The sequence below is a fragment of the Dicentrarchus labrax genome, unplaced genomic scaffold (genome assembly GCF_905237075.1).
Source record: "Dicentrarchus labrax unplaced genomic scaffold, dlabrax2021, whole genome shotgun sequence".
In the NCBI taxonomy this organism is placed as follows: domain Eukaryota; kingdom Metazoa; phylum Chordata; class Actinopteri; family Moronidae; genus Dicentrarchus; species Dicentrarchus labrax.
In genome coordinates, this window is record NW_026136712.1 from 12,353,123 (window position 1) to 12,367,972 (window position 14,850).

Below are 14,850 nucleotides of genomic sequence, written 5' to 3' on the forward strand. Positions count from 1 at the left end.
CACCGTAGGTCTTATCAAGGAGTGTATCAGTTTTCTCTTGCTCAACACCAGCTGGCTCTTGGGAAACCTGTTGTGACACAAGCCACGGAGATGCCGTACAGTGGAAAACTTACAGTCTGGAAAGCCTCGAATACCATAGCCCTTGGATATAAAGCTTCGATGAGTTCCATTTTACGCACCAGTTGAAAAAAAAAAATTAACAGCTACTCTAAAAATGATTGACAGCACAAGATTATAAGAAATTATAGCTGGTTTTGGGAAGATAATAAGTAAGTGAAGTCTTAAGGGGACAGTTTTAACACACATTATGAAGATAAAGTGTACTGAACTTGGGTTATATAATTTTTTTTCTCTGCCTAAAATTACATTATTTTGAGCATACATTTTCTAATTCACAGTCTCATGACAAGTGATAAGAGCCAGGGCCCCAGTTTTAAAATGAATGCACGCTGAATAAACACAGGCTACACCTCTCAAAGAGTACAGTCACCACATTTAAACGGAAATCAAACAAGTCTCATCTATTACAATATACACATGACTCAAGCAGGGTGCAAGTATTTGCACAGCCATGGCAGTGTGACACAGATAAACATGACTTTGATTCCAAACCAACTTACACAACCTAGTCTGTAAGTGACATAACTGCAAACTTCTTCCTCACAGCGTGGTGAAATAAGGTATATGGTGACTTGGGTCCATTTGAGCTCTCTCGCACTTTCTTATCACTTTGTTTTCACAGGTGGTTTTTGCAGAGCACAACCCCGACCGCTCACTCCTCTCTGTCACTGTTTGCAAAGGGGGCCTAGGGCGGCTCAGCCAGTCTCTGTTGACCAATTGAAGACGGAGGGTGAAAACCAGCTGGCTTGGACATGCTGTCACTTGATATGTCACACAGGGACTGCCTTGACATGAAAAAAAAAAGCGCCTACATTTAATGGGAGTAATGTTGTTCTCCTATGCTCCTTAAGAAAACGGGCTCAAATAGCAAGTTACAAGTGGAAAATGATTAAACAGCACAAGGGCTGAGCAGTGTTAAATGAAACAGCACGGTTTCCCTGCTGTCGCCGTGAGAAATAGGCTAATGATTAAGGAAGGAAACTAAACTGACTACACGCAATGACAGACGTTGAGAGACCTAAAAGCACGCATCATATCCTTGAACATAACATTTGGTAACTTACCGACATGTGACTGTCACAAAGGAGCATTTCCTTAAACACCTTCAGGGGGACGCTTTAAAGTTTGTGCTAATGTTACACTGCAACAACATACTCTTCACAACGTTACAACATATACAAGCCTATTCACACTGTACGTAACATACCTGCAATCCTTTACGGGGGTCTGCCGGAGGGTCAGCAAACACAACCTCCACGGTGGTATGACTGTGGGACCCTTTTAATACAGCTGTTGGAACAAAATACCAAACTGTGGGTTTAACAGCACGTAAGCTAACGTTGTTTTGGAAAGTTCCTGCCGATGCTAACGTTAACCGCAGCACGTAACTAAAGGCAGGTCGACTGCGTTTAACCAGCGAGCAAGAGCGAGTTCCTCGACGAGAATTAAAGGATAGAAATAAAGCGACACTTGTCTAGTTTAGAAAACAGACCGGCTTTCTTTACTCATCCTCCACAGAAGCTGAGGGGAGACACGGCTCTGTCCTGCCTTGTGCAGGGTGCAGAAGCGGAGCTGCTCTCAGGTCCGGTAACTTCAAACTTAAAATGCCATCTCGCTTCTGATTGGTCGAAACTGTCAGAGCCGTGCTGCATTCAAGGGCATCGTGTAAATGCATCCTTCAAACTTGCTGGTAGAAAACACAAAATAGTGGGAAGTGTTTTCTAGATACTCGTTTGTTTAAGTATTTCTTTTTTGTGCTACATTGTATTAATACATTTTAGAGGGAAACGTTGCAAGGTAGGATACTTATTACTACGCTGTATTTAACTGACGACTGCAGTTCACAGATGAGAGAAAAATGACCAAACTGAATTTGTGCAGCAGAACACTGTTTTAGATTTAGATTTGGCACCAGCTACATATTGTTACTTGTACATGAACAATTCTTTAACAGACTGAAAGAGCACATTGGTGATATTGGGCTGTTGCTACTATTGGGGTATTTATCACTGTAATCTGAAATTTCTAGATTTTCTATAGTATTGAATGCATCATTTTTTTTACTCTCCAACACTAAAAAGCAACGCAGGTGATGTATGCATCTATTGCCTCTGTAGTTGTTGTTCACAATATAAAGAATCACGTTAAGGTTGCAGCGCCCCCTGCTGCTCATATATAGCCTACGTGTGTACCTCATGCTTTTACTGTATGGTATGCGGTTTTCCAATTATGTCGTAGTAGGCCTTATAGTAGTAATTCATGGCTGTGGCAGGCAAATCACAAGATGGTTTAGAAAATAATAAGCAAATGACACTGAAATGATATGCTTATTAACTTTTTTTCCTTCTTCAGGATGTAAAAAGGACCCAATTGTATGTTTTGTTGACCTTCAAGATGGATTTGTGAGTGCAATGCATTACTGTATAGCATTTTTTCTTGGTCTGTAGCTTTGTTTGTGGAAACATGCATTCTGATTTTATATAAACACACAAATCACGTGTTGATGAGATTTACCTCGATTGCATTTACGCTTCACGTTATGCTGCGTGCACACTGACGTATTATGTATTGTGTGGGCATTTATTAGATTGTGTGTGTGTGTTATTGTCTGTGTTTGTACATGTGTGAGTGAGAGTGATTAATGATCTTGTTCTCTAATCAAATTAAATGCACTAAAGTGTCATGTCACCAGAGGTTATTTGAATTGCCTGCCGAAACACTCATGCTCCACACACACACACACACACACACACACACACACACACACACACACACTGGTATTAGGATGTATGGGATGCATTTTCTGAACTGCTTGAATTTGCTCAATTCTCCATCATTTCATAAACAATCACTGAACCAGTGAATAACTGACATGCAGATGATGAATGTATTTACAAATGGAATTCTGTCTTTATTTCTTTCATTGATATGTGACTCTCTCTCTCTCTCTCTCTCTCTCTCTCTCTCTCTCTCTCTCTCTCTCTGTGTGTGTGTGTGTGTGTGTGTGTGTGTGTTTTTTTTACAGTTTGTCAGTTTTTATTTTCAACCCAAATTCATGCTGGTGATGTAGTTTGGTGTCCTGCCAATGGCTCCGGTCCTTTCATCGTAACCACTCTATCTTCTTTCAGTGGGGTATCAGTTGGGTAACACCAAGCCCACCTGTAAAACATACACTTATTACTTTGAATTACTGATGACTGGCAGCTTTCAACATGTTCAGTGGTAACAGTGGTGCAGTAATATCTGCATTTAAAATGTTACTTAAGTAAAAGTATGTAAGTATAATCAGAAAAATGTCACTTCTGACTGCTGTACTATTATATATATTAGATTATTAGATTATTATTATATTATTATTGATGTAAAAGCATGATTTTACTGTTGTAGTTGGCTTAGGTGGAGCCTTTTTATACTATTTGTAAAGTACTGCAATTAATGATTATTTTCATCATAGATTATTCTGCTGTTTATTTTCTCCATTAATATTAATTTTGTGGTTTGTAAAAATTAGGAAAATAGTGAGAAATACCATCACAATTACCCATTGTGACACCTTCTCAATTCTCATTAATTCAACCAACCGTCCAAACCTCAAAATCATTAAAAATACATTTACATTATTAAAATAAAATCATGTACTAGTTCTTGTATAAACTGTTGGTTAGTTTAATTAATGACAAAACATCATATTGTCTAAGCTCTTCGTATGTTTTAGTAGTAAAGTAAGAAGTAGAATATTTCCCTCTAAAATGGGTTGCATACCTTAGTACTTTGTCACATTCCACCATTGAATATGTGCATTTTTCAATGTGCAATATACTGTAATAGCTTATGTCTTTCCTGAAAAATATCAATATTACATAAGGAGACTTTAGAAGTAAGAATTCATAGAAATTTTATCAAAAAGCACAGCAGAGAGAAATGGTGCAGAGGACTAAACAGTGAAGTGCCTTGACAGGTGGAGCTATTACAGTCTTCAGTACCTTGTCTGGGCTCACATTAGGACACATCCAGTTGTACAGGTAGTAATGAAGGCTCGTGTCATTGATGCTGAACTTGAGCTTCTCCAGAAAAGTCTTGTTATCCATCACGTCGAGAGCAGAGAAGATGTCAAAACCTTTCTGTCAGTGAGGAGAAGAAGCATTTATTTTGTCATAATGCACAATAAACGAAATCTATGCACATTGTAAAACATGTTCAAATGTTTTCCTATAGACATTTAAAGTTGGACTCATTGTGCTCTTTTTAAATTCATTTATCCTGACACACTCACAGATTTAGCCAGGACCAATGTGTCCTCCATGAGCTCCACTGGGTCTGCGGCAGTAGAGGCAAAGTAGAGCAGATGAGCTGCTCTCAGGCCGGTGTGGACCGGGTGATTCAGCACCCTGAAGGAGGCGCCATAGAAACTCACCACGTCTGTCAGTGTCCCGTCATCACCCTGTGTGTGAGGAGGGGAGATGAATCAATTCTTAACTACTGCAACATCAACATATCATATCAACAACATGTGAATTTAAATGTTTAAGAAAAAGGGTGAGGAAATTAAAAATAGAGAGGCTGAAATTGACCTCCACAACGTAAGTGTCAATCACGTTGTCCCTCGGCAACAGCCAATGCTCTACTTCCATCAAAGATAAGATGGGGCTGAGGTGAAACTTGCGGAAATATGCCTTGAGTAGAGAGTGTAACCCGGCAACATCTTCTTTAGTCATAGAGCGCAGACCTGGCGTCTTGGTCACCTTGGAGAAAGATAGCAAAAAAAACCACTTTCAGTAAGTGCTGTGAGAATGAAAAATAAATTCCTGATAAAATCAGTATCTTTAAATATTTTGTCAGTCATCTGGGCATTCAGTTGATAGTTCTGTGATATCAGACCAATGTCAGATTGTAATGACACTAACAGGATTTTTCCTCTAGGTGGCAGCACAAACTAACCTCAGGCAGGCGGTTGAATTTGACTGCTCTCTGCAGGTTCATGGTCTGTCTCAGACCTGGGTAGCTCACCTCTGTCAGCTTTCGGAGATTCAGAGAACGATTCCAGTATCTAAAGGAACGAGTCTGTTTATTTAGGGTTGGGATTCGATGTATAGGTGTATATATATATAGTGCCTAACTGAAGCTAATTTGTAGCCCTCATTGTATTAATTGGAATAAATATGTGTACTAAAAATAAAGACTGCATATTTGCTAATTAGGGATACAGTACGTGACACCAATTGTTAATTGTGGGAAAGACCTAAAAACTTGTTATTTCATTATAATATTAAATATTCATTAATAACAAGCAATTATCAAAGTTAACTTTGGGGTTAAAAACATCTATCGGTATTTATTTAGAGTTAGACTTAAAATCTCAACTAATGTGCTTCATCGGGACTGGGTGGGTGCGGTTTGAGCAGATTTGGTTGACAGTGGCCTGGCGCCATAATCCCACGACTGTCATCACATTTTTATTGGTGATCAGAAAAAAGTGACATGACCTTTCTCCAAATGCACTCTGCTGCTTCAAACGAGTAAATAAAGCATGTGTGCGTTCACATCAAAACCCATTCAGAGGCTTTAAAAATGACAATTGTGGCTTCACTGTGAAGTGTGAGTCAATGTCTGTGTAGCAGCTACTACCTGCAGGAGCTTAGTGGTGTGGGCAGCACTATGCCAGCTGTGTAGACAGCCTGGAAGAGCCCCTGCTGGTTGACCCGTCTGGTGAGCTCTCGGATCAGAACTGGAGTCATTCGCTTGAGGCGCAGCTTCTTATGAACACACAGGAATTTGACCTGGACCATCCGCTTCTCCCTGCAGAACACATTTTGAGCATTTGCTTTGAGACATTTACAGGACAATTTCTACAGTTGTGTTGGCAAGGGCTGTGAATCTTAATGTATCTCATCAGATATCACCGTAAACACATATCTTTGCATATATTTATGAGGTACTCACATCTCATATACGCGCACATCTGCAGGAACAGCAGCGATGAAGCCGACTAACTTGTTATTGATGTCTACTCGCACACCGCAGTGCCACTGGGCCAGCCAGTTAGGAGGTTGTAAAGCCCTTAAGAGGGAAAGAATGACATTGTCTGCAATACAACTCTGTGAATAAATGCAGAGGTAGTTCAATAAACTCTGATTAAGGACAAGTTCCAATAAAAGAAGTGAGCATGAGATGACTAGGCTGAATGAATACAGCAGCTTTCTTTCACCTCAGGGCCAGAGACCTGTGCCAGATCGTGGAATACTTATGTTAATTATTCCTTTCAAAGTAAATGTTATTATGTTTTGATGTAAGTGTTCCCCGAAGGCGGAGATACCATTTATGCAAATCAAGATAAGGCGGTAGTGAAGAGATAAGAGCAGTCAGCTTGTAACTGATATGTGTGCTGGAGGGTCAGGATGTCAAGTGGAAAAAATTATGCTTTCCTGTTGAGCCTCAATTCCTTTCACTCAGAAGCTAAAATAAATAGGAAATTGTACTTAGCAATTTGAATAGCAAGTCTGAATTAACATTAAAAGAATAGCTTGACCTTTTGGGAAAAAAGGTTATTCGCTTTTTTTGCAGAGAGTTAGTTGAGGAAATCAGTTCCACTATATCAACTGATAATAACAACATATAACAGCTCCAGGCAAGCACTTTTTTTCCACTATTCAGTCTTTGTGCTAAGCTAAGCTAACCGCCGGTTGCCTGTAGCCTTATATTTAGAAAGATCTAACTGTCTGTCAGAAGCCAAATAAATATTTCCCCAAAATGTTGAACTGCCGCTTTAAACGGGACAGAAATGAAACAGAGAATGTGCACTCAGTCAGTTTGCACTAGATGAATGAAAGGTTAAAAAACAAGGTTTTTCTAATAAAAGATCTAGAAATCAAGAGTGACTAAATTCACCTGCTTGATGCTTACCATCGCAGATACTCCAGAGAGAAGTCAAATTTGATAGTGTTGTCATCCTCTTCCATGTAGTTCTCATTTAGTAGAGTGCAAAGCTCTTTCAACTGAAAAGATAGATGGGAAACTATTGAATTTGCCTGAAGTTTTTCCTGAACTTCACATTGGTACTCTTACGTCTGAAAGGCTAGACTCTGACAGGAGTGTGATGTGGTTTCTAATGATGTACATTCAATAAGTTACACTGAGTAACTTACCACCGTGGGGCTGCTCAGGTCCAGAATGTCCCAGGAGAAACCTTGAGGTAGAGAGTAGGGCTCCTTGCGGACACTGGCTTCACCCTCTACTACTGGGCCATGAGTCTCAATACTGTCACCTGAGTATAAGTATGAAGAAAAACTTTATTCTCAATATTATAATGACAGTGAATCATTTATTTATTTTGGGTATTCAAAACGACTACTCTCCAATCTTTTATAATGATAATGATAAAATATATTTATTTTGTACAAAGTCAGTTTATAGCTACTTTAAATCCATATACTTTGCAGTGTCATATAGAGGATGACACCATACCATGTTCTTCTACCAAATACACTAAGGTGTCATACTCACATATTAAAAATAAGGCTACAGCTAGCCAGCCAGTTAGCTTAGCTTAGCACAAAGACTGGAAACGTGGGCTCTGTCCAAAGGTATGCACTTTCAAAGCACTAATTACAAGATTTCTTGATTTCCAATCCATGCAAAGGTGTAGAAATTACAATTCACTGTTTTATGGTATGTTATGTGCCATACATCTTCTTTCTAACTGTCCTGGGTCTCCCTTAGTTGCCTGGCAACTCCTCTGCGCAAAGAAATAGTCCACAACCCACCGTGGGCTGGACTATTTCTTTGCTCTAAAAACAAAGCTAACATATTTACACTGCGGCTTTTGTACGGATTAAACAATCAAAACATAGTTTAATTAAAAAAAAATATGTTAAATAGCTCTACATTCTGACAGCCATCATTGGTATAGAGTCAGTCGGCTCTCCAAGTTCCTCCTTTCTGCAGTAGACAGAGAATACATTTTTTTGGTATCCCATTCCCACTTCACCCAATCAGGATAGAGAACTCCATAATGAGGTTGGTGGCACCAGATACCAAGGTAACAATCAACTGTCTTCCTCAAGAATTGCTTACTGCACCTTTTTAATTAGTCAGCTTTAGAGGTGCTGGTAGGGGGAGTTTGTTACCATTGGCTAGCTTTTTCCCCCCTGTCCAGTCCTGTCCTCTGTGCTAAGCTACTGGCTTCTGGCTTATTTTTACTGGACAGATAATACAGTAGTATCAATCTGCTCATTTTTCAGCAGCAAAAAAGCATATTTCCCAAAATGCCAACCTTTTTCTTTAAGTATAAGTTGGAGCCAATGCTTTTGCTTTTAGAGTATTCCATCAAATAATAGCTGGAAGCGGAATTACTTCTTACCCAGTCTAGGGACTGGCTGTGTTTCCCAGAAACGGTATGTGTGTTTTTTGGCCTGCTGCAGGGTCTTTGGCAGACTTGGTCCCAAGGAGAAGAGGTGGAGGGCTCTCTGGATCTCCTGCTGCTTGCTCTCTGGAAGGGAGTTCAACTACGACAGGACAAGACAGGCAAGGACAAGTTACTCTATAATCTTTCCCACAGATTGACACAGCAGAAGTCAACTTGATCCCTACAGTTAAAACCAATAATTTCATAGACACATATCCCTGTTTCATGTGGGATGTGCATAGAATACACCAATAGACATGTTTATGACACAAACCAGCACACATAAATACATCACAACATGCACTCACACAAAGACACAAACCATGGCAATGGGGTCCCTGGGTCCCTCTGGTTTCCAGGCATCGTCCTTCTTTTGCTTCTTTTTGTTTCCTTTGCTAATGCCACTCGTATCCTCTGTAAGCTTCTTATCACTAAAAGACATTTTTGTGCACTTTCATGACGTTTTATGTGTATTGTATGGGTCAATTTTATTGAAGTAATTTTTTACTAACTGAAAAAACAACAACAGAGAACTGAAAATACTGTCATACTTACAGCGAGTTTGGATCAGTCATTGTCCTAGTCCTTGAAACTGAGGGTGAAATGGGGTGTTTTCTAACACATTTGTGGTTTTCCAGCCCTTATCTTGGTGAGCAGCGATGGGAGGAGAGTGACCGCCTCAGTCACCCAACCCAACTCCCACCCAGCCGATAGATAACTGAGAGCAATACTAACAATTAAATATTACTTCTCACGGTCTTCATATGTCAGGCAGCTGCTGAATAGAGCACTGCGGCAGATTAAAGCGTATAGCAGCTTGATCCAGGGAGCAGATTTAATTGGTTGAGGTTGCCTAATTGCAGAGTTCCCATATAGTCTTCCACTTAAAATTCTACACTTTTTCCAGTGCTTTATATCTCTTGTGGACTTGATGATCATTGTCTGTGTTCAGTACAGTATGTTAGGCCATACAATGGACTTGTTTTCAAGTTGTTGAGGATTATTCCACACAAGACCAAATGGTAACCTTTAAATGCATATTTATGTTTTAACTAATGTTTTTATATATTATTGTATGTATTATATATAAAGTAATGACCAGCAAGTAGAAATGTACACAAAATTTCACTCAACAAACTGCTTTGATGACACACTGGTATTGCAAAATCTTAAATAAAATACATGGCAAAACAACATGGGATTAGAAAGTATTTCATGATTAAAAGATTATTTTTTCCTTTCCAGCTGCAATATTTCCCATCTCTCAGTCTCTGATCTATATATATATATATATATATATACATATATATATCATTTTCTCTGAAATAGCTTCTCAGCTTCTCTCATGATTTAGACTAACCAGCCTTTAAAACATACAACATTATTTCAGTAAACATTATAAAATAATATTTGGTATCATTGAAAACCAATTCAGCCAACAAATTAAATTCACTACTGAGGAAGGATAAGACGATTTGTATGAAATAGGAACACATATTTACTTATGGTCGCGCCAGTGAGTGTGTGCTTCATCAAAATAAAAGTTATTTGATAACATAAAAGTATCCCTTGATAGTAACAATTTAGCACATTCTCAGACCTGGAATCAAACTAAACGTTGGCCATCATCCATTCAAGTGTACAATCTCTGGACATAATGTAAGACTAGAGATCAAGCCCATATCTAAGTGAGCCACTGCACTCTGCTTGTCTGCTGTAAATCCGTTAGGGAGGGGGGTCAGAAAAGGCGAAGAGTTACGTATTTTTTCTCTTTGTCAAAGAGAGGGGTAATTGAAATGTTTTTGGGAACTTCTACTCATCATAAATGTATATTTTATGTTGTCCTTACATTTGAGATTTAGTGTAAAAAAAATAATTAATTAATTACAATTACATTAAAATAGTTATATGAAAAAAATAGCTTTTTGTGTGTCACGGTGCTCAAGAGAATCAGTACCCATGGAACTTTTTTTAATGGTTTATTAAGCAGCTGTTCTTTCAAAGATGTATTATTTTTCTAAATACTGAGGGGAAGTTATTGTTTTTACATTTTCGGAGTGAAGGTTAAAAAATATTGATAATGCTGGCTAAAATATGATTGAGCCCTACATAATTTTGTATAGTCCCTCAAGGTGAACAACAGTGCAAAAAAATTGTCATTATTCACCTCTATTATCACATTTTGATACATTTCCTGACTTTTAGTTTGAGTAGCACACCTATGCCAACCCTCAGCTGATCATTCTCAAACTCAAACACTCACCAGTTCAAGTTTACATTCAAACAAGTTGGACCAGAGGATCCACACACTCACAGCTTCTCCCTTCTGATAATTCATGCCGCTGTTGCTAATAATAATTGTGACAAGTCTTGCATTGTGCATCGTGTACGTTCTCCTTTGTTTACCCCAAGGGAGGTTTACTGCAGTCCCTGTGGAGTCTGTTCATTGCATCTGGGGAGTGTGTTAATTATTTTATTTACATGGCCCAATACAACAAATCACAAATTTTCCTCAAGGGGCTTTAAAATCTGCACAGCATCCTCATGAGCCCTGTGCACCTAATACATCTGTATAACCATTTGTGCTATAAATGGTCCAATTTCCTTTGATCTGAGGTTTTATTTAATGAAATACACATGTAAAATAGATGCAGCCTACATTTATAAAGTAGAGCCTGAAGCTATTTTTGTCTCTATTTCATACTTCTACTGTGGTATTATCCTGCCACTGAAAGCTAAATGCCATAGGAGAAGGATGCTGCTAACACCTGTCAACACTCAGGGTGAAGTAGTGGAAATGGCGCAGTCCTGTAAGTACTTGACAAAGCTCATAAACAACTGATGATTTGAAGAGGCAGAGTGTAAGACAGGGCAGAGGAGCATGTTCCTCTTGAGGCTCAGGTGTTTCAACGTGTTACAACATACTTCAAGTTCCATATTAATTACTTGTGGCCAGTTCACTTTTATTTCCAGTACTGTGCCAGAGAGGAAGCACCAAGTTTTGGGATGCAGGCAGGATGACCGAACTGATGACACAGCCGGCTCAGCTGCACACCCTGGAGGCAGCAGTAAGGCAGAGGATGAAAGCCGAATGAAATTTCCAATTGAATAACACACAACACGTCTCTGGTGAGCTGACGCTGCTTCCAATACACTGCATATCAATGTCTAACTCTATATCTAGCGTTCATTTTTGTTTTGTTTTGTTTTGTTGTACTGTGTGCACCATTTCTGTTTTTTTTTTTCATGCTGAAAAATGCTCAATATTCCCCAAAGGCCATTAAAATTTCATCTCATAACTGTACTGGAACCCTCTTTGGATACTGAAGGAGCTTCTCAGGTTTATCATGATGTGGGAGAATTATTTACCCATTTTGTCAAGAAGCAAGTAATTCAAATTTTATGTATCAATGATTTCAGTCCACCCATGGTGATTACCGTCATGCTCCACATGTTGACAGCAAATTTACTATCATGGTCATATCAGAGAAACTGATTACTTCTGTGATTCACAGCATACACCTGTACAAATCTATATACGTGAATTTAATATAACCACTTTCCATCAGATATTTGTCTATTTGCACTTTTTTTCATTTTCGGAGCAGATATAATTTGACTTGCTTTTAAAATATATAGCTGCAATTCCCCACTTGCTAACCTTAATAGATGTTCCAAATCCAACTTGTTTCCAGTCTCATACAATCCTAACCTCTCCTCTGAATGAGTTTCAACTCATTTTAGGGCTGTATGACTGCCAGCATAGAGTTTGAATGGAGTCCTTTTGCAATACACTCTCAATAGAGAGTGTTCAAAATCAGCATGTGCTTAGTGACCAGTGTTTGTTTGCTCTTGAGGCTCGAAGCGATGGGATGCAAGTATGACAAGAAAAAGACTTGCAGTATATAATACAAGTTATTTGCAACAACAAACTTGAGTATGTGATAGTACACTATTATAATGATGCAAATCATGAATCAAACTCTGAAATCTTGGTGTACTGAAAACATTTCACAACATACCGGAGAGGAGGGGACATTATGAACAAACTGATGGGCAGGGCAAGCTCCTGGATTTATAAACTGTGTGATTGAACTATCTTGTTTTCTTTGTCCATGATGTTTCCTCTGAGATTTTCTATGATGATTGCCACAGTGTTCCATAGGCTACATGTTTTTATGTCTCACTGATCCACAAAGACAGGCAATTTAAATGTGTTCACTGCCACTGCCTCCTCTTTTTTGAGTGAAGACATTATGTTGCTGCACCTCATTAAAAACCTCTAAATATAACTGTGTGCTCTGGACCTAATCGCTCCAGATCCTGCATCAAATGCCTTGTTTCGTTTGAGGATTTTTCTGTGCTCCAAGTTGGCTGATGCACAAAGATTCCTTTACCCTAAAACATAGATAACTTGTTGCCAGATGCAAGGCGCAGATTTGGTTTGAAACAGCAGAGTACAGTATGTTTTTCACCTGTTTGGTTGGATGGATTTTGTTGAACTTTCCTTTTTGTACTACTGCAACATATTCATGCATGTAATGAAACTTATCCCTTAAATGCTTACAATAAAAATGACCATATATATTCAGACCCAGGCTGGTAGATGGTGCCAAAACAACTACAATAATACAACATACACCACTATTACAGCCAAACAACAACAAACTGCAGAGTGGCAATTTGTTGCTTTCTGCTCAGGGGATATGAGGATAACCAGTACCTGTATGTTTGTGTGTGTGTGTGTGTGTGTGTGTGTGTGTGTGTGTGTGTGTGTGTGAACGCCTGTGTAATTGTGACTGTGTTCTGCAGGTTCAGTGCAGTGCGTACACACATGCACACACAGTCAGAACCATTACTAATCTGTAAATAGATCTGCATTGCTGTGATCTATCTGCCGAACAAGATCCTCCTCGCTTTGCCTCACTTTCTCTTCTTCTTCTTCTTCCCCGTCTCCCTCATCTGTCTCACTGTCTGTAACTCTGTTGTTTGCGAGATTGGATGAATGAGCAACAATCTCTGCATCTCTCTTTCTCTCTGCTGACTCTTGTCTTTCAGTTTCTCTGACTCACTGTCTCTCAGATTTCTTTTTCAGCTTGTTGTTCTGTCCCTGTCTCGTTCTCTCACTTATGCATTTAACTCAGCTGAATTCTTCTTATTTGACAGCCATGACTGTCAAATAAGTCATCTCCAAATATAAAGTAAACGTTTCTAATCAGTGCGTGTGAATGATTTGGCCATTAAATATCGTTTGCCCTCAGCCTTAATAATCAGCGAATTGAATGATAATTGTCAAGGAGTAGAAGCTATTTTCTTTCTGTCTGTTTTTCTTTGTTTTTCTCTTTCTTCGTGTACTGGTTTAATTTATTGTGAGTTTCACAGGATAGATGATAAATGGCAAAGCCTGGCAGCGAACTGACTCAGCAATATCTGTTATACAGCAAGGTCTACTTACATTTAGCTAACATTAGCAACCATAAGCTAATGGTGATACGAGACCAAGTAAGGCTGTGGTGGCAAAAACGAGTGTGTTAAATGGAGTATGCAGGGTGCGTTTTATTGCATATTAATTAAAATATTTGTTTCTGAGTGGCAGAATGTGCTGTTTCTTCTTTCAAAAGTTATTAAGTCTCACATAAAGAACGTGTCACTTGAGCTCACTTTACAAATACACCAAGTTATCATTATTTCACACACAGCACCCATTGACATATAAAGTATGGACGTTGCGTCTCTACTTTTTCCCACTGTTCAAAAATGAAGTCAAAATATCCCCGATGCAGCTGCTGCCATCTTGCTCTGGTCATTACTTAAAACACCTTTTTTTTTAAATAGCTAATTAAATAACAAATTAAAACCAGACTTTTTCAGAAAAAAATGACATTATATCACATCCCATATACCATCGACTAACCTGGAGGCAGTGGGCTTTATGACCTATACTGCAGTCGGCCACAAGGGGGCGATCTAGATGCTTTGGCTTGACTATTGGGGAGCTGTCATGTCGTCAATCATTATATATGTCTTGATATATAAATTTTTGTCTGATTATTCTCATAACATTATTGTCTGTTTTTGTTTTGAAAACTGTATCTCCAGCTATGTTCATTTCATATAGATTGAAGGATAACATTTTTCCTCTAAACCCCTTTAGGTGATGTCAAAAATGGGTGGTTATTCAGGTATAACAGGGCACTTTGCAGACTAATCCAAAATCAAAGGACAGACAAGAAATTACTTATATTGGATGATTCTGCAGCAGAAGATTTACAACCAATGCCATTATTGCTCAGTGCTACTATGCATTAAAGTGTGTGTTTTATGTACCA

General features: G+C 38.7%; 2 protein-coding genes across 3 annotated transcripts in view; both read right to left on the reverse strand.

Moving 5' to 3' along the window:
* svild (supervillin d) overlaps positions 1-1,707 on the reverse strand; it is a 45,032-nt gene extending 43,325 nt beyond the window's left edge. Inside the window, exon 1 of the mRNA XM_051417561.1 lies at positions 1,328-1,707. The gene's annotated coding sequence lies outside the window, so the exon portion shown is untranslated. The remainder of the gene's footprint in view (positions 1-1,327) is intronic.
* A 1,299-nt stretch (positions 1,708-3,006) lies between these two features.
* Positions 3,007-9,236, reverse strand: LOC127373252 (glycylpeptide N-tetradecanoyltransferase 1-like). Of its 2 annotated transcripts, none has more exons than XR_007886893.1 (12): positions 9,077-9,236; positions 8,844-8,952; positions 8,477-8,621; positions 7,263-7,381; positions 7,021-7,112; positions 6,061-6,177; positions 5,746-5,916; positions 5,059-5,167; positions 4,692-4,862; positions 4,394-4,561; positions 4,104-4,237; positions 3,007-3,279 (listed from the first exon to the last, which is right to left on the reverse strand). XR_007886893.1 is itself a non-coding variant. In XM_051417563.1 (12 exons), the coding sequence occupies exons 1-12, from the start codon at positions 9,094-9,096 to the stop codon at positions 3,256-3,258; spliced, it is 1,383 nt and encodes a 460-aa protein (XP_051273523.1). In that variant the 5' UTR covers positions 9,097-9,236; the 3' UTR covers positions 3,007-3,255. The 2 variants fall into 2 exon arrangements, 1 of the variants encoding a protein (XP_051273523.1); XM_051417563.1 differs by having other exon boundaries at positions 4,104-4,241.
* Between the last annotated feature and the right edge of the window lie 5,614 nt (positions 9,237-14,850).